Source organism: Polypterus senegalus, chromosome 2 (genome assembly GCF_016835505.1).
Source record: "Polypterus senegalus isolate Bchr_013 chromosome 2, ASM1683550v1, whole genome shotgun sequence".
Lineage (NCBI taxonomy): Eukaryota > Metazoa > Chordata > Cladistia > Polypteriformes > Polypteridae > Polypterus > Polypterus senegalus.
The window spans coordinates 196,437,296-196,458,200 of NC_053155.1; the positions used below are offsets into that span (position 1 = coordinate 196,437,296).

A 20,905-nucleotide genomic window follows, 5' to 3' on the forward strand; every position below is an offset into this window, starting at 1 on the left:
CAAAGACTAGTTAGACAGGGAAGTGGCAAGGTTAAGCATGTCAGATTTGTGGAAACTTAATGAGATACTAACCCATGCTATAAAAACATTCAAAATGTAAAAAGTGAAGATATGGAATCAATTTATATTCTGATTTTTATTTATCAAAAGTGTCTTACAGAATATTCTCTGGTCTTGACTGTTCAGTGTTCATCATACAGGTGCAATCCAGCAGAGTGCTAAAAACGTCTGTTGTGTTCAGGTTGCTAAAATATGCTTGGATCATAGAAATTTATACATGGAACAGAGTGAAATTTGAGATTATCTTTGTTAGGTCAGGAGCATGCATCCTGGTGGGCAAAAGGCAGACACGTGGTCCAGTAACCTCAGCCCCTCTCCCCCCATTACCCCCTCCGCCCCCGACCCCCGGGAATGACCTTCTGTCTGCTGTGGCCAGGTGTTACGTGGGTGACTCCTTGGCCTGGTCCAGCCACTTGGGTCCTCAACAATGAGGATCCTGCGAGTTGAATCACCCTTGGTGAATTGGGCCACATGGCCGTAGTGCTGTAACTGACGCTCTCTCACAATGCAAGTAATATGCCTCATTCCGGGCTCTGTGAGCAACCGCTCATTCGACAAAAAGTCAAACCAGCGGTACCCAAGGATTCTCCAAAGATGCACATGCACTGTACCGAAGGAGTCCAGTCTTTGTCTCAGGTCGCTGGATAGTATCCATATCTCGTAACCATATAGCAAGACAGGAAGCACCAGGACTCTAAAGACTTGGACCTTCGTCCTTTTGCATAGATATCAGGAGTGCCACACACCCATTTCCAGTGACCTTATGCCCTCAACCCCCCATGCACTCCCAATCCATCTACTGACATCATAGGAATGTCACTGCTGAGGTAAGTAAACCTCTCAACAAGACTGACACTCTCTCCACCAACAGACACACTGCTGATGGCTGTGCCCAAGAGGCCATTAAAGGCCTGGATCTTGGTTTTTATCCAGGACACTCGCCAGCCCAGACTTAACTAGAGGCTGCAATAAATGTTTCCATGCACATACCTATACCTATGTATGTATGCACTGTGTATTCTGTATTTTGCTTTGGAAATCTTTCAAGTTCACAATCAAGCTATAAAAATATACAGTAGATATAAAAGTAATTTTACAGGAGCCCAATCAAACTTAGGTTTTACATCAGATGCATTCATTACATTAGCTGTGATGTAAATGTGTCAAAGCGTTTTCACATCTGATGTGGTCAAGTCCCATCAAAGGTAATCTGCAATGCTATAAGTGGCATTTTGGGTTGAGTGTGAACACTTCAGAACACTTTCACTTCTGCATTTCACCAACACACGTGGCAGCAGTTTTATCACATGGCACCACTGTTCTTCATTTGTCTTAAGGAACACCAGAGGGACTGAAATGCTGAGCTTTTAATATTTTCTGCCTCAAGCACTCTAACCGCTCATTGCACTTTTCAAATATATCATTGAAAAAACTCTTTTTAAAGCTTCAGTTAAGTGCAAAAAAAAAGATTGTGCATAACTTCTGTTGATGGCAGATAGATAATGACTGCTATCATGAATACAAAAGATTGTTGATTGAAGTTGGGCTACCTTGACATTGAAGGCCATTCAATATATTACATATAAGTATGTTGATATATAACATCCATTCATTTATTAAGACCACTTTTACCATCATAAGAACACAGAATAGTTGTGGCAGGTGGGCCGATAAAAATCAGCATTGGATACAGTAGAGCTCAGCATCTAAGTGTGCATTATCTGCAACTTTTTTATTTTTACTAGGATGGCACAGTGGGATTCACTGCTATAGTACAGCTCCCAGAGACTCTGTTTGAATCCTGGTCTAGTCAATGTCTGTGTGGCGTCTGCACATTCTCTCCGTCTCTAGAAGCTGGTTCTCTGGGTACTAAGTTTTTACTCTCTAACATTTCCAAGGACGTGCAGGTTGCAGACTGGTGATTGTAAATTAATTTGACACTTGTTAGGGAAAATGGACTACAGCATTTTCCCTCTCTTTTCAAGTTTGGTTCTTGCTTTCCCTCTGATTAATCCAGGATGAGAAGAAAGATGGATTTATATATTTAACATTATCTTCCTATTTGTCTTTAGAAAATAGATTTTCCATAAAGCAATTTAATGTTTCATAACATTTGTGAAAAACAAATTAGTATGACTATGACTGAATAGCCTAAAGAGTGTTTAAGTAGTGTTTCTGAATCCAATTCATTCTTTTATGAGAGAAAGTCTGTTTGTAAGACAAATGATACCAATTTATCACCTTTTGTATTGCAAGTTTATGTAACACACCCTGAAGACATAACTGATGAATGTGTAGACCTTGATGAACCCAAAGAAATTTCATAAATTAAAAAGTTTGTTTTATTTACAAGCTATCTGCTGTATATGTATTATAGTAAATCAACAATTAAAATCATTTGGCGTATACTCACATGAAGATTGAAAAAAATGCAGAATGTGTAGTTCCATGACAGCAATGAGAATGAATACTGCATTTAGTGTAATGAGGATGGCAGTGTATTACGCATATTTACCAATCCCTTTTATAAAGTCAATCATGGCTTAAAAACAAAAGTGAAACCCACTGCATGGCATCAAGAAGGAAAGAATCTCAAACAATGTCATTGTATTCGTAAAAAGATTTTACTAAATATTTATGTCAGTTATTTTGTTTTAAAAATGTAGAAGAAAGCACAACTGTTTAAAACTTTACTGAGACTACATATGAATTCTTTTCAACATGAGGTAGTAATGTTAAGTTTCATGTGTAATAAGTTTCTATACTGTACAGGCTGCTTACAGATGAATGTCAGGATCAGAGCTCCAGGAGATCTGCATAATCATTATACACGAGGGAGATGATGGCCTCATTGTAGTAACTCAGTTTGTGCAGGGTACTTACGGTTTACTACTTTCTTGATAATGACAATACATCAGTAAATGTCATTGTTTATATTGATTTAACTGTGAATGCAGTGAGCTTTTGTTCCCACACCTATGGATTATTCTTTGCTCAGAGCATTTTGTCCTGTCGAATACTACTGTACATGCATAGTGCCTCCTCCACTAAAATACAGTGCTTTTTGAAAAGGAGAGTTGGAGAAGCCACACTCTATCTGTTCAGTTGGTTAATGCTAAAAGGCTGCAATCAAACAATTATAAATAGAAACAACTTTGCTTTAAACACCTTCACAATCTTATGAAGACACTTTATCATGTTACTTCTTATATTAAGTAAAACATCACAAAAATGAGCAGCTGTAATGCACACATATGCATATCTGACTATATCTCAGCCAGATGGCCAGCTTAGCTATAAATAAAAGAGAGAAAAGCACTATTTTGGTTTGGGGACAGGAATGCTAACAACAGAATAATCTGGGGCAAAACCTAAGGTTCTGAAATTAAATTCTAAAATCAGGAGTGTCAAACTGAATCTTTGGAGGGCTGCAGTAGCTACAGATTTTCATTTCGGCCATTTTTCTATATTTTGTAGGCAATTATTACTGCAAAAGACAAGTTGTTTTGCTTTCATTTTAATTGACTTGCTTTTTCAAGATTTGTAGTTCTTGTTCGTTTTCCTTAACTACAGGTAGCTGTCTGTAGTATTTCTAAAATGCTGTAGTTCCTGGAGAGTCACTATTTTCACTCCAACCAACTTCATAATTATAAGGAAACTCCTGCCGTTTATGATACCCATTACTTAATTCAATGCATTCTTAATGCTCTCATTCTGCTAAATCAGGCATTCTGGGAGCATGGTCAGAATGTTTTGCGGACCAGCACAGACCAATATTTCTCAGACTGTCACAATTTTCTTTTCAAATATATTATCAAGAAATATATGATGAGTGAAAATTTTCAAATTAGACAATGGTAGCTGGTTATCTGTTGGCTTGTTTTGCATCTCACATTTGTTTGGCCACTTGTTAAAGAAATAAAGAACAATTAGGATTTCAAATCCAAAAAAGCAAGTCAATTAAAATTAAGGAAAATATGTCTGCTCAGTTAGCAGCAGTAATTGGTTAATAACTGAGAAAGTGGCTGAAATGGAAACCTGCAGCCACTGTGGCCCTTCAGCATCAGATTTTAACACTTCTAGTCTGAATGATCATGAACCATTCTAAAAAATGTAGAGTTTACCACTCCCGTGAACATAGACAAGAAAAAAATCATATCCATCCATCCATTATCCAACCCGCTATATCCTAAAAATCATATCAACAAATTATTTTAGTTAAAGTATACTGTAGCACCTCTTCAAAGCTCCAGCACCAATATTCACTGTTGGCAGCCACTAACAAGTTACATAATTTGGGGAGTTGTACTTTCTATGAAAATAAAATTCCTTCAGAGAACAAACATTGTAAGACTGAACAGACTTAATCTGCTTGACAAGTTTGAAAAGTTACGAACTACAATTAATAGAAAAGCATAATATTATGTTAAAAATAATTAATTCATATAAAATTAAGCAATATGCAGAATTTAATAAAGTGTAATTTGTCTAGTAAAGGTACATGTAATCTGATTATGTTACTCTGTATTGATTACAGCCCTAAACAGAGATTAATCACATACTGTACTGTAAAGATAACAGTTTAGCAAAGGCAAAGCAATTAATGGCTGCCTGCAAACTATCACCATTATATCTTGCCTGGTTGATTTTTCTTAGCACTTTTTTACGAGAAGACCTTTTTTGTAAGCCATAACGCCCACAACTGTAGCTGAGGTCAAGAATGTAGACCAGCCAATTAGTTTAAAGAAGCCTGAAACAGATGGCAAGTTCCTCTCCCAAAATGTTGTAGTAATAGGCCGAGCTGGAACATCCTGTAAAAAAATAAATTGTTCATAAAACAAAAGGAGATCTGAAAGCAATCTGTACAAGTGTCTAACACATTTAATTAAAGAGGCCACTGTTCACTTTTGCTCTCAATAAAACAACAAGGAGTATTTTATTTTAGTACAAATTCAAAAGAAGGCATATATTGCTACAATAAAAGATGAAATAAATTAAATATACTAATTAATCACCATTAATTAATTCATTTATTTACTGAATTCTATCTTTATATTACAGAGTTTAAGAAAAGAAAGTCTATCCTGGCAGCATAGGCGGCAAGTCTAGAACTAATCCTGGACTACTTCAAGTCCATAGCACTTACACACATCAATATGCTGACTCACGCTATGAAAATTTAGAGTCACTAATTAATCTACTGGGAGGGATGGCCGGCATCTTTACCTGGCTGGGACATCTCCTTAAAGGAAGGACAGGGAGAGATGGCTATGTGCTGAGAGATGCTGGTCTGGAGTCGCAGAATGCAGCAAGAGTCACAACAGATCGAGTCTCTGCTCTTTACATGGCTCTTTGAGGTTACTCGCTATACTTAAAAGGACTGCTTGCCTTTTGCCGCATTAGTTGGTAAAAACACCTGTGATTATGCGGAGCTGCCATTTTTATAGGCTCTCCTGTTATAGATGATCTAATACCAGGTCATTCTTTTGGCGATTCATCCCTGGTTGATGTTTCTTGTCCAGTAGAATTGCGATAGCAATGTGTGTGCAGCTGACTGGTCTAATTACATTTGGAAAACCGGACGTTGCTGCAAATTGTGCTTTGATGTTCCCCAGTTCAACCACAGTGTAAGGATATCTTGAATAACTGGATGACAAGTGGATAATACAAGCCCATACAGCTGGCATGGTACAAATCAGTGATGACTGTGAAATACCCATTCGGTCAGCAAGTTCACGTTGAAAAGCTCCTTTGGCTAAAAACCCAATAGTGGACAGAATGTGCAAAGGGGCAGATAGAGCACAATTCCTCAAAGTCTGCGTTTGTAAAGTCAGCGCCAGTTCAGCATCCAGCTCCAAGAGGATATCTCTTGGAAATCAAAATTGGTTTAGAAGCCAGTCATCATCATCATCTACAAATATGCGCTCTCTTCTAATCCTTACATATGTGATGTCTTCTAACAATGTTAAAGCAGCTATGCTAGTTGGAATAACTTGGCCATTCCGTGCACCACTACATTGTTACAGAATGATTACAATCAAGTGAATTAAATTTATAAACAATATACAATTAATTTTTATGTATTTTATAAATCTCAAAAATGCAAATCTAAAAAAGAAAGGGACGCCACACAGAAACAATAGCACTGCTTTGACACTAGGTGTCGCCCATTTGCAAAACCGAGGAAAAACTTGTGCACACACGTGTAAGGCTGCCATGAAAATATGCGTGGCTTTAAGTAAAGTTTGGCGTTTATACATCTCGAAGTGAGTGTGAAAATGGGTGTACACAACATTTTTGTGCATACGCACTGTTTATACATGAGGCCCCTGGTCATTGTTTGTTTGGATTTTGTACATTCTGCAATGTCTGCATGAGTTTTTCTTTGATATCCCCAGAAATGTCTAGGCAATTACATGCTGGCCTGGGTGTGTGTGAGTGGCTTCCAGAAAGGCCTAGGGCTCTGTGAAGGTCTGTTTCCTTCCTTGTGCTACCTTGGTGCCACAACAGACTCTAGCCTTCAGCACCTCAGAAATGATTAAACAGTTTTGGGAATGTTGTCATCATTTGGGATGCTGCTAAAATGGTAACGGCTTCCAGCAACTCTAAAATTGGATTAAGGTTTGGAATATGGATGACTTCATAGACATTAAGAAGAAATAACAGTATAAAGACAGTGTTAAAAACAAAATTACCAAAAATAAGATGATTATCTTTGAGTCATCAGGTATAAATTTAACTCTAACTTACCAGTGATTCAGGTTCAGGTTTCCAGATTTCTGACTCAGAGATCTTGCCCATTTTATAAAGAATCTAAATAGAAACATTAAGATTTTAAATGCATGAAACATACTGTATGAGCAGGACTAGCAATAATATGTTAAATTAATGAACACATTAAATATTTGTCTCTAAATATACAGTACATTGTGTTGCTGAATACCAAAGTAAAAGTTAATATACAATCGTACAAGTATTTGGTACACACAACCAAAGGATCCAATGAAAAATTCAATATTATGTACGCTGTTTGTTTTTTAAAGTAATGTAAAAAATTTAGCTATTCATATGCAAGGCCTATTATATTTTTCAAGTATAGTCACATTTAACCACTGTCATTTATTACACTTTCTAAATCTTTTGAGATAAGTAAGGACTATACTAAACTTTGGTTGTTGTTTGTGTGTAAAAACCAAAAACCTTTTTAATGTTTGACCTTTTAAGACTCATTAAATATGATGCTCAAAACGATACTCGGTACTGATTAAGTAGTCCTACTGGGAGACTTCAATGCTCATGTGTGGATTGAGAGAGATACCAGAGTAGGAGCATGACCAGAAGGAACAGTCTGTCTGTTTTGAATTTGAATGGTGAACAGTTAATTGATTACTGCATTAGACATGCATTGTTCATAATGACCACAATGTTTAAATGCAAGGTTGTTAATAGATGTACCTGGTACTAGAATACTTTGGGCCAAAGATCAATGATTGACTTTGCAGTTGTGAAGTCTGACCAGTGGCTGTATGTTCTGGACATTCAGGTACAGAGAGGTGCTGAGCCATCAACTGATCACTACATGGTGGTGAGATGGCTCAGTTGGAAGGCACATCTTCTAAAAAGACCTGGAAGACCCAAACACATAGTGAGGCTATGCTGGAAACAATTATTCTGTGCCTCTGATCAGGATAAGCTCAACTTCTATCTTTGGAGGAGCTTCTCCTGTATTTTGGAAGACGTCAGGGATGTAGAGTCGGAATCCACCCTTTCCAGGATCTAACTAATGAAGACAGCTGCTTTGTCCAGATGGCTGAATAGGCATCAAGAAGTAAGGGATACTGCCAAGTTGAGGAAAGAGTCCCTTTGTGTAATTTTAGCAGGAGCAGTTTCTAGATTTGACTCAGAGGTACTGGCAGGCCTAAAATGTAGCAGCTGTAGCAGTGGCATAAACAAAATTCAGCCTTTCCATGGAGAATGAGTTACATACCTCAAAGGATACTCCATTTGATGACTCAGTAATTGCTGGCTAAACATTGCCTAGGCTTTTCACAGTAAGCGTGGGGAAATGTTAATAGAGGATAGTGTCAAGAGATGGAAGTAGTTTGAGGAACTCTTAAATATGGTCTGTATACTCTGCTTTGAGGAATATATGCCAGAAGCTTTGCTTGGGGTTAATTGTATGTGCTGAGGTTAATGCATTGATTAAACAGCTCTGTAGTGGCAAGGCTACAGGGGCTGGTGGAATCTGACTACTAATACTAAAAGCACTGAATGGTAAGGGAAAGTTTTAGATAAAAAATAATTTGCTGTTGTATGAAAATTGGAGATACTGGTCTGATAGACAAGGGTGATAGTCGTTATCTTTAAACTTTGGTTTAAGAGGGTTTGTCCCAATTATCAAGTGAACAGACTCCTCAGGCTTCCTGCGCATGGCAAATGAGCCTCTGAACTCTGAATCTCAAATTCAGTAGAAGCAAAATACAATCTGCCCTGCATATGGAACATGTGAACCAGCTCTTTGACCTTGCAGAGAAACATGAGGGGTAACATGAGCTTGTCAAATGTGTATATATGCTTTATGTATTTGGAAAAAGCATATAAATGTATACTCCATAATATCTTGTGAAAGGTGCTCATGAATATGAGGTTCTGGGGATACTGCTATATGCCACTGGGTCCTTGTATTTTTGCAGAATGAATGTTGTGTTAGCATACTTGATATTATGTCAATGTCTTTCAAGTGGGAATTAGACTCCAGCAAGCATTTTAGGTGTTCAGAGTTAACAAGAACAGGACGAGAATTTGTTAGACTGTATTGAAATATTTCTTTGTAATCTAGACAACTACATAGAGTATCTACTTAAATGTCACGCGTTGCTTTGAACTATAACATTTCTCATTTTAGCTTTACAGCAGAACTGATTGCCTGTAGCCAAGGACAAAGAGAATTTCATCAGAAGCCAGACTGCTAAAAATGAATCCTTAAGAACACGCTGTTCAAGTGAGGATGCTGATTCTATGAAAGATCAGTAAAACAGGATTTAAAATGAAAAGCATCAGTAAATTTTAGATGTTCCCAAGTGAAAGTCAAACACAGTAAAGCTACAAAATGAAAAGTACTGCATTAAGGAATTTACTGCTAAATGTCAAACAGCTTCATGAAATTGACTAAGCAAAATTACTTACAAAGGTTCATTTTTGAAATGAAATTGCTTAGCGATGCAGAGTCAATGTTTCGTTATTACAAAATAAGATAAGATAAAGGATTCTGAAGAAGAAGACCAAATTTGGAAATGAAAAGGCAGGACAATTGTGTACTGAATACACCTTCCAATAACTACTGTGGGAGCTTAAATGGACATGAAAGAAGGCAGGTGTCCTCTGTGAGATATGAAAGTGAATTCTTATTATACAGAACTTAAAAGGCAGGATGAGCAGATACCCGCAGTCTCCCTCTGAGATCCTTTGTCATAGGTTGTGGCAATCCTAGAGGACATAAAACTGAATTAAAAACTGAACAATTCTGGGAACTGCTCCTTCAATAGCATTTAATTGTGGACATATAAAATTAGGGTGTCAGGATCTAGGGGTTTACCATTTTTTGCATTTTTTTATATTTGGATTAACCTTTCCTTTAGTTCACTTTTTTGTTCTGTTTGTGTTCTAGCAAGTGTTGTGTACCAATGACATAATTGAGTGCAACACTACTAGTACTTTGGTATGATTTGCTATAATGCAAAATATGGGTAATAATGAAATTAAATATAAGAATTTTATGCAAACCCAGAAAACAAATAAAGGCAATTCCGACACTGGCAATTTGAATGGCATTGGAAGCAGAATTAATAGACACTAAAAGCTCATTGGCAGGCATATTTGTGGGAGCAAAACTGAAAGTAATGCATTCATATGCAAGCAGTTGGCAGACTTGAATATATAGGCAACATAACAAAGACTAAAGGTTTCACATTTAGGTTTTACTTTCCTGTGTTGATTACCGCTTTCCTCTACCACTGCCCATGTTTAGAATCTGTTTGCATCAATATGATGGCACTGGAATACGTCTGTGTTGTAAAGAGAGCTAGACACCAACTTTGTAACTTTATCCTTTCTGCCTGTAGCTAATTTGCTTCTCAGTTTTTGTGCTAAGTACATTTTTTTGCCTTTTCTTTGCCTTTTTGTATTAATGTTTTGGTTAATGGGTACATTGTTTCTCCTGGGTTCTTCATTTGTGAGAAGATTCTCAGCTGGCAAGACATTGCTAGGTGCTAAAACACCACCAGGTTGGCAGAGTCCAGTGTTAAATCTCACAGGAAACCTCAAGACAAAATAAAATTCATGTTGGTAGAAAGGTTTTATGTCCCCTGTGTGTGCCGAGTGCTCCTAAAGGGCACTGGCTATGGCACCAGCACAAGTGTGAGAGACAGAGACAACCAGTGTGGAAGCATGCAATGATGCCCTAGGATGTGTGTTAAGCAGGGGCCTCGTGCATAATGGTATACGTAGAATTCACACGCAAACATGGCGTGCAGACAAAAGCGTAAATACACATACAAAAATCCAGATGCATAAATCTGTGCGTTCGCCAACTTCCATGTTCTTCCTCTCCATAAATCCCGGTCAGTGTGAAAAGTAACGCACATGCACGCACCTGCTGTCCTGCCCCGTCTCCTCCCAGAATTATGCCTCTTTGAATATGCAAATCAATATAAATAGCCCTTAAGCCCAGCATTCTGTGAAAAGGCAATGGCAAAAGCATCAGGTTGTTGGGGAATAGAAGAGTTTCAGCGAAGCCAAGGGAAAACATACTATTTGTTGGTTTAAACAGTGGCATAAACAACAAAACAAAGTTGATTGAGTGACATAGCGTGTCGGAGAAACTCGAAAGCTCAAGTTCACAAAGTCGCACAGTGCCTGAAATAAAAAAGAAGTTGTCATATATGAAAGTTGTCATGAAAAGGTGAGTCGTAGCCCACAGTCTGAGTGTCATATGAAAGCTTATTAGGGTACAGAAAAAAAAGGCACACAGTGGGGAAAAAAGCACGAAATGTCAACTTTAATCTCGAAATTTCCACTTTAATCACGTGGTTTATTTTTTCATTAAAACAGAACATCATAAACTTCATCTTAAAATCATTTAGTTTACTAGTTTCTCAAATTCCATCGTAACTAAAGTAGCACGTTAAATGCTTTTTTTGTATTTTATCTTCTATGTGCTCCATGTCTGTGAATCACTATATGCTTCTGGGCTTTCTCTTCCTCCAACAGGATACAGAATCCATTACACTTGTAATATTACAGCTCTCTGAATAATTAAAATACTGAGATGTATATGTGATATCATTTTCATGATGATAGGGGTTAAAGCATACTATTAAACATAGGAAACACAGTGGCGCAGTGATCTTTCATGTCTCACGCAAGATGCTTGTTGCGCCATGCGTGACCTTCGATGAAATAATTTATTGCAGCAGTACTGTCTCTTTCAAACGTACTAACCCCCAATTCCTGTCCTTCCTTTTTTTTCTCCAAATACCCAATTGCCACACAATAAGCTCTGTAATAGACGTTAAGCCATCTGTAAGCTTAGAACGCCGATTCTTCAAAACTTTTAAGGAACATTGAAATATCTTCGTAGTACATGTTAAATTATTCTATCCATCTATCTTTCCAGTGTCGCGCCAGCACCAGCAAGAAAACAGCACTAGGCAGAACAGTCCCAGAATGAGGCGCCAGCGACTCGCTAGTGCTGCGGCACCGTGTCCTCACGTGTTTAATTATTAACAAATTTGGATTATGTAAATGAAGTTAAAGTTTTATCTGTATAATATAATAAACATATTTTGTTGCATTTCATTTTAAAAATGATATCATCATCTTATGTAAATACGCGTTTTATAAAGTGGCTCAGGTTGTGCAATATCATAACTGTATCGCAAGTTTACAGTGAGGTAATTGTACTTATAATTACAAAGCGTTCTACAAGGAGCATTTGATGGGCTGATTGAGTGCGTTTATAGTTCTTGGGATGAAACTGTTTCTGAACCATGTGGTCCGTACAGGAAGGGCTCTGAAGCGTTTGCCGTGTGAGAGCAGTTCAGTACAGACAGTATGGCTGAGGCAGCATGTGCTTGATGCTGTATACCTATAATTCTCTTTCTGATCAACTGCTGTACAGCTGTGATTTCCCACTCAGATACAGTGATACTGTATAAATACTCCGAGTGGTGCAGAGAGAGTAATATGGCAAAAGATGATCCACTGGGGCGACCCCTAACAGGAGCAGGTGAAAGAAGAAGAAGAAGGTGCAGTGAGAGTAACAACACTAAAGCGGCTATGGTATTTAGAATAGTTTGACCATTCTATGGACCATTATATTGTTACAGGTTAATTACAATCAGATGCATTAAACTTATAAATAATATGCAGTTAATTTCAGTGTATTTATAAAGGGATGTGGAACTAAAAAAGAAAGGGTAACCACACACGAACAGTAGCACTGCTTTGATGCTGGGTGCTGCCAGTCTGCAAAACCGAGTGCAGAACTTGCGTACGTCAGGGTATGAGCTACCGTGGAAATGTGCATGGCTTTACACCAAGTTTAGGTTTTATACATTGTGATTTGAATGTGGCAACATTCTTACGCAACATTTTTGTGCACACGCACCATTTATACATGAGGCCCCAGGTGACCAAGCTGTTGCAGGAATATCTAACCCTCTTCTTTTAGTAACGGTAAGATTAAAGAATGACTAGAAGAGATGCCAACATGTCTTTTCTACTGGGTACATGGAGTTTTTTACTCTTCTCTGTAAAAAGGTCACATCTGTATTGTTATTTTGTCAATGGGACTTTCTATTGTCATCCATCCATCCGTTATCCAACCCGCTACATCCTAACTACAGGGTCACATGGATCTGCTGGAGTCAATCCCAGCCAACACAGGGCAGGAAACAAACCCCGGGCAGGGTGCCAGCCCACCGCTGGGCACACACTAGGGACAATTTAGAATTGTCAATGCACCTAACCTGCATGTTTTTGGACAGTGGGATGGAAACCGGAACACCGGGAAGTGAACCCGGGTCCCCTAACTGCAAGGCAGCAGCGCTACCTACTGCGCCACCGTGCTGCCCTTCTATTGTCATTCTATTGTCATTATTTGTTGGTATAATGACATATGACAATAATGACATATATACCAACTTAGTCACAGTGATTCATTTCTGTTTTCTGTCATTACTGTTTATTTAACCTGATGTGTGATATGTATGTAAAAGCATGGTGTGGTAATTTACTGTTACAGCATTATAGCTCTAAAGATTTGTAATCACTCGTGAGCCTAAATCCAGTTAAGAGCATTACTCAGGAACAAACGGAAACTGAAATAAAAAAATATAAATATGTTGTATTTATGTTCCTGAACAAGCTTTGTTACTCAGCTTTTCCCAGGACATTTCTAAAGACAAGTGGCCTCAGTTATACGGCTAATGGTTAATCGTATGTATCAAAATTACTACAATTACTACAAATTTAACTGTAATCAAGTACATTTCTTTATACAATATTTTTTAGCTTTTTCTACCAAGAAGCTAATATTATTAGGTCAGTGGAGCTCCTTACTCTTGTAGATATGTAAATACAATTTTACATGATTAAAACATTTCTGACATTGATCAAATCTTCCTTTTCCTAGTGACTGGCTTTGGTTTTTGTTGATGGTCACTGCAAAACACAATTTAAAAGTAGTGCCTTAGTGCTAAAACCAGTCAATAAAGGCATAACTATTTATAGCCAGTATGTTCTCATATAAATAGTTAAAAGGTTTTTTTGGTAGGCCAACGACATCTAAACGCAGCTAGTGGCACTTCAAAAATTGGGATAGTGTGATACCCTGGAACGTCACCCAAGATAGGCCACTAAGGAACCTACTGCCACATAAAAGTGGTGGAGTGGACGCTATAGGTTTTCTGCATTGCAGCATTAGTTGGTGGCAATGCAGTTAACGAGAATGCGCATACAAAATGGAAGTTGATGGTGAAGTAAGAGAGAGACAGAAGCCGAGAAGTTTGTGCTTTTGCACATTTTTCAAACAGCAGATTTCATAGTTTTCTGCTTTGAGTATTTATTGGATTATTGGAGTTCTCAGCAGAGTTGGCATGGACACAGGTTTTGATTTTGTTCATGACATTCAATTTTTATGGTTTTGCACTTAAGCAACAACCTTTTCATAATAAAGAACATTATTTTTATATTTGCAAGAGTCTATGTACCTTTTTTCTCATGTACCACTGGTTTCAGTTCAGCTATGAACTACTAGGAGCCCACTGTTAAGATTGTGCCATAGGTTCAAAGATATGGGGTTCCACAAGAGCAAGTAGAATAATGGGAATTGTGGGAGGTTTTACTGTTATTTTTATTATTAGGATTATCATTACTGTATATGTTTACTATTTAAATTTGCTTACGTCACTAAAGCATTGCTTTTCATGTTTTTATGAATATTTATGTTCAAGCCTCTTTTTTTTGCCAGAGCCATATAATAAAGATGTAACACTGAATCATGTTGTACTTTAACTTATTACAAACAGCAATGCCATTAAGAGACTGCTCATTCAGGTGGTGCAATGATTTGAACACTTTAATTTTGGAGTTGTTTTCTATAGTGGATAAAATGACCAAAATAAAAACTGGTGCTATGTTTTGGAGGCATTTTAAATGATTGCCGGGGGTTTCATGCAGGCCCACATCAAACCCCATAAATGGACTGTAGAGAAAAGAAGACATGGGAGTCTGAAATGTAAACAACAAACGGAAGAGCTTTTCATGAAGAGTGAGATTCAAAACGTGAGAGAAGTAAGGATTATACAAAAGAGAAGAGATAAGAAATAATCTTGTGAACTGTGCCTTTTGGTCGTGTAGTACGCATTTACTGAGCTGTGCTAGTATATAAACTAACGCAGTCACTCCCCGCTTATGCTGGACATGAGGAAACCACTATTCCTACATTTCTCTCTTCCTCTCTGGCAACCTGATTCAAGCTTAATTGCTAAATATATCTCAGTAAATCTTTACCAAATCTTCCTTCTTCCACTTTATAGCTCACATCGCATATTATCCCATCCAGCGGTTGAAATGAAACCATACAGAAGTTACTCTGTATGGTGTCAATGTCCTGTTCCCCATCACTATATGTTATAATCTTTACATTACATTTTAATCTAGCAGTCCCAGTTATAGATCACAGCATGTTTATTTAAGTACTAGCAAAATACCCGTGCTTCGCAGCGGAGAAGTAGTGTGTTAAAGAAGTTAAGAAAAAGAAACATTTTAAAAATAACGTAACATGATTGTCAATGTAATTGTTTTGTGACTGTTATGAGTGTTGCTGTCATCAAGGAGATGATTATCATTATTTCTTTCAATCAGGTTTGTATTTGGAGGACGTGTTGTTTTAACGTTACATTCCATGTTTGTCAACCGTTGTAAAGATAACAGGTTTCATTCATCAAAGTGTTCAGTACGCAATAAGATTGTTAAGCCTTATGATAATGTTCCCGCATGGGGGATTTAGAGAGGCGCACTGGGAGAAGTATAATCTAAACCTCTCTACAGTTTCATTTATTTTCGAGTTGTAATGTTCATCAAATTTACGTATCATCCCAGTGGCGGACCGTGCATTTCACACCCAGGCCTTCAGTAGTGCTCCGTCTGAATCAACCCGCCCCTCAAAATCTAATTTATGGTTATAAAAACCATCTTAATATGCAGAAACACAGTATAAAGAGCAGCTGCATCGCAGATAGATAACTCCTGTAGCCACAATAAATGCCTTTATTGAATAGACAAACCATGGGTCAACAAGTTCCTTTCTACTGCAGCTACAGCCGCGACACACAAAAAAACATCAATAATAACTCATAAACTTGCAATATTATTTAGGAAAATCGCAACAATTTACTCACCAAAAATTCGGATTTTTTGTAAACAAAATCCATCCTCCTCTCTTTCCTCAAACAGTTCAATTACTCTGTCGTACAAATTATCCGTGCGCTTCAGTTCCATCAAAAAGTCCCTTTCTATCGCCATCGAAGCTAATGCTGAAAGTCGAACCTGCCCTGTCGTATTTCTGCCATAAGTTTTAATTCACTTTAGGGCTGAAAATGGGCGCTCGACAGAAGCAGTGTACACTGGAATGGTCACCTTCAAATATACCAATGTGAACAGCTGCCCCATGCTCTCATTCAGATTTTTCTGATGAAGTCAAGGAGATCAGTGGGAGAATTTCCTGCAAAATCATCCATGGCATACATTACAGTCAGTTCTGTATTTAGCCGAGACAGATCAAAAACTGCTGCGTTGCTGATGTGTTAAACTGGAGAAGGCTGCATGCGGGAAATTTTTCTTGTATTCTCGAAACTTTTGGGGGTCATGCAGCATGACAAACATCAGTTTTTCATGGTCTTGAAATCTGGTCTATGTCTGGCAAATAATATTGTCCAGAATCCTGCCATGGAGTTGGCAGTAGTGCGTGCAAGGATCTTGCGTTCGGAGCGCCTGTGGTGCGTACAGTGGCCTCGTAGAGTTCCTCATATCGGCTTCTATCCAATCAATGGGTCTGAATACAGTGACATTGCTGTACACCTGCTAGAGGGCCCAAATGACACCAACTCAAAATCTGATTGGTTGAAGCAACAGTTTAATCGACATTTATTCTGTGTTAGAGGGCCTGCAGAACGGATTGTGAAGACCCCTCTGCCTGGCAACAAATGACGGATTTTTTATTTTATTAATTTTATTACAATCCATACATAGCAATCAAGTTTTTACAAAAAAAAGAATTATGTTAAGAACAGATCGATCCCCACCCCTGAGAGAGAGAGCAAGCCAAACGGTGTAAAATTTAAGGCTTGTAAACATACCAAAATTAATAAATTCTCTGTGCTTTATAAACTTATTTTTAAAATATTACTGATTAGATCCTGCCATGTTTTGAAAAAAGTCTGTACAGATCCTCTAACTGACTATTTGATTTTTTCCAATTTCAAATAATATAACACATCGGTTTCCCACTGACTTAAAAGAGGAGAGTTTGGGTTCTTCCAGTTTATCAGAATAAGTCTGCGTGCCAAGAGTGTAGTTAATGCAATCACAATTTGTTTGTCCTTCTCCACTTTAAGCCCCTCTGGAAGAACCCCAAACACAGCTGTTAATGGGTTAGGAGGGATTGTGAGTCCAAGGCTGTCTGAGAGGTAATTAAAATTTTTGTCCAGAATAATGTTAATTTGGTGCAGGCCCAGAACATGTGACCCAGTGAGGCTGGGGCTTGGTTGCAACGTTCGCAGGTTGGGTCATGCCCTGGAAACATTTTGGAGAGTTTTAGTCGAGACAGATGTGCTCGATATATAATTTTGAGTTGTATAATTGTATGCTTTGCGCATATGGAGCTCGAGGGACAGCTGAAATGTGATTGGTAAAATGCTTTAATACGAAAATACATGTCTGGAAGCACAACCATCGGATTAAACTTGTCCAGGGCTTTATTTAATTTTAGCTCCGACCCGGCACTTAAAAGTTTCTCTCGCACTTTCGCTGAGGGAGGGTTTCCGCAGTTGCTGCACTTATGAATATGCTAAGCACAGTCCTTCACCTGAAAATATTTACCTTATATGGGCAGGCACTCAATTACGTGGGAGGCGTGATGATGCGAGATGCAACTCCACCTCACACGGCGACCGAGCTGCAGGCTATGGCCATATACAGTATATGGACGAAATTAGGTTCCAGTTATGACCGTTATGCGTAGAATTTCGAAATGAAACCTGCCTAACTTTTGTAAGTAAACTGTAAGGAATGAGGCTGCCAAATTTCAGATTTCCACCTACACGGGAAGTTGGAGAATTAGTGATGAGTGAGTGAGTGAGTGAGGGCTTTGCCTTTTATTAGTATAGATATGATATCGAGGACTGGGGTGGCTGTGTAAATTGTATGTCACCCTTGGAGATCTTAGTGATTTAGTATATGATACTGAGGAGCGGGGGGCTTCAGATTGCAGAGTGTTGGTATATGAAATCAAAGAGCTCTTTAAATCCCAATCCCCTCTCTTTTCCCAGTGGAGAACAGTTTGCCTTCTCTCTTTCCACCCCACTGCTAATGCCACTGTTCTGCTGGCAAACTTCATTTGCAAACAAGGCAAGCCCAATAACTATACGATCACTTCTCAGCACTGTACCAAGAAATAAAATATTTGTCAAGGCATTTTTGGGTTTTTTGGTGTTTAACTTGTCTATTGTTTGGGTTTTACACCTCAATATAGACAAACTGAAATGTCCTTTCTTAGCAAATACCTACTGACCTAGATTTAACATCATGCCAAATTTCAGCTTTTGAATTAAACAGAAAATATTGTTTCGGTCAATGAATGAGTGAGTCAGTAAATTCTGCATCATATGTGTATCTTTATAGGTGCTCATTTCCACTGTCAATCATAAAAAGATCTGGAAGTACACTATTGCAATGTCTTAGACACTGGACTCACCTTTGACACACTGTGTGACCATAAGCAAGTCATGTAATCCTCTTGTGTTTTGTCACGTTGGAGGGGGCAGAAAGAAATTCAAAACTACAACTAAAGCTAAAATCACCAAAGATCAAACATCAAAATCAAAATAACAAGGAACAAACTTAATACCTAATATTCTGAGAAAGAACCTAACTATGCTCACAGAGATAGTTTTGATTTTTTATCCGGAATTTTTAACAAGCATGGTGACATCTGAAATAGTAACAACCCAATGATGTCACATATCATGACTTTAGAGAGATACATAATGAAAATAAGCATCATTGCTAATAACAATAGACTTAGAAAAAACACACAATGGCAGCATGTTACCAGAAATAGTATACGAAATTGTGGCACACTAAATACTGTACATAGCCATAAAAATATCTATAAGTCCAAATTGAAAACAAAAATTACAAAATAAGACAAAAATCGAGTTCCACATGTTTCAGACCCATAAAATCATTAACAGCATGTGTGTCAATTGTAAAATGAAATGTATGTACACATTTGTAATGAATCTTGTGAGTGACTACTAATAAAGGCATCAGCCACACAAGTAATGCAATAATAATAATACAGGAGTATATTTATGTACTTGAAAATCTCAGCAATTGATGGCTCAAGGCTGCAGCACCAAGGGTAGCCTGACTTTCTTTACAACATTTTTTTTTCATAAATACCCCTTGCAGTTAATTATTCTCGCTACTGGTAATCTATTTGCAGAGTTGCTCACCTCCTCTATATCATCCATCTTTTTAATCAGTAACATCTGTTCACTCACAGTTCACTCTGCTTCCTATTGGGAGAACACTGACATCAACAGAATGGGAGTTAAGAACTCTGTATACCTCAACACATTTCTGCTATTATTCCAGAGGGAGGCTACAACAAACAGAACACATCCCTGAGGCTCTACCAGATGCTCCAAGAAAACAAGCCAGTCCAAAAAGTACACATTATACAAAGGAGGATTACCACATCTGGTCACGTGTCCACAGGAGGGAATAAAAGGGAAACAGGGATGAGGAAGATCAGTTCACCTTTGCCTAAAAAGGAGGGAAGAACTCTTCTAGAGAGTCTATCTCTGGCTGCACACTTGTTTGTCTATAAGTCTCCACTTTGGAAAATGGGAAAAAGAGCACCACCTGGGAAAAAATAACAGAAACCAATATGATACTTTCTTTTTAAATTTTCACGAGTAACTTGGTTATTTAAGATAAACTCCTGTGTTGAGTGGAAACAGAGAGTCTCTACAAAGTGAACTGCTGCCAATTAAAAAAATACTCAACATATCTGGTGTTAAAGATAGTTCGATATTTTGGATATGTAAACAAAGCAGCAATGCAGAGTTTAGTGCTACTGACTTAAAACATCAGTGAGTTAGTATCAAGCTGTAGTCATGTCAATGTTTTAGTGGAATTTTATGTGAGTTTTCTGTCTGTACTCTTTACACATGATGCAGAGATGACTGTTGTATGTGTGAATAAGTGTTTATGTGCATGGTGGCATGTGTGTATCCTACAGTGAACTGGCATCCCATCAGCACTTGTCTTGTTGCTGTTGCAGCAGGAGGTAGGCTCTAGTGTCCTTCACCACACCACCAGTATTGGAGTACCAAGTCCAATGATGCGGCTCAGGGTGCTGGAACTAGGATCCAGCAATTCAGGCCCCTAACCTATTGCAAAGTCAAGGAACATGAAGCCACTTTCACCACAAGTCACCAGACCCATGAACACCAAGACAAACCTCACAGCCAACCCTGTCAGTGCCAGTGGCTGTACTGAAGTCACCCATGACCAGGGGAGTGTCACTTTGTGGGCACCCATTATTCCATTCAACTAATTCCGTAGTGAAGATAAGTCTTTCCATTTTAATCAATGTTAAGCACTCTTTCTTACATCACTTGTATCATCTCATTCAGTCTTCAATATGTCTTCATTTGGTTATTTGGTTGTATTTACTGTATATCTCTCAGCACTCTTCAGAGTGTGCCTATGTTGCGGCTTCCTTATTATTGGTTCTCAAAGTTCTCGTGGCTTTACTCTCTCTGCCCTTCCAAGCAAATTAAATGTTTTATTTTCTTCACTCAGTTTGTCTTGATTTACTTTAGCTTCATCACTGCTAAGCTACAGTCTGATTTTGTACCTTGTATTGCTCAAAGGTTTTTCACAAGTAGACATAGCCTTTTGTCACCAGTATGTTTCCAAGTACATCTACTCCAATTTCTCTGTTGAAAGTGTGTTTTCTTCTACCAGCTTACTCCTCCAGTGCCAAGGTTTA

At 38.1% G+C, this 20,905-nt stretch overlaps 1 protein-coding gene across 1 annotated transcript in view; it reads right to left on the minus strand.

The window, feature by feature from the left end:
• Positions 1–718: 718 nt before the first annotated feature.
• The window catches only part of mao (monoamine oxidase), a 176,276-nt gene continuing 156,089 nt past the window's right edge, over positions 719–20,905 (minus strand). Inside the window, exons 14-15 of the mRNA XM_039745143.1 lie at positions 6,811–6,873; positions 719–4,871 (exon numbers count right to left, since the gene is read on the minus strand). Coding sequence (XP_039601077.1) covers positions 4,713–4,871; positions 6,811–6,873 — 222 coding nt within the window. The 3' untranslated portion in view covers positions 719–4,712. The remainder of the gene's footprint in view (positions 4,872–6,810; positions 6,874–20,905) is intronic.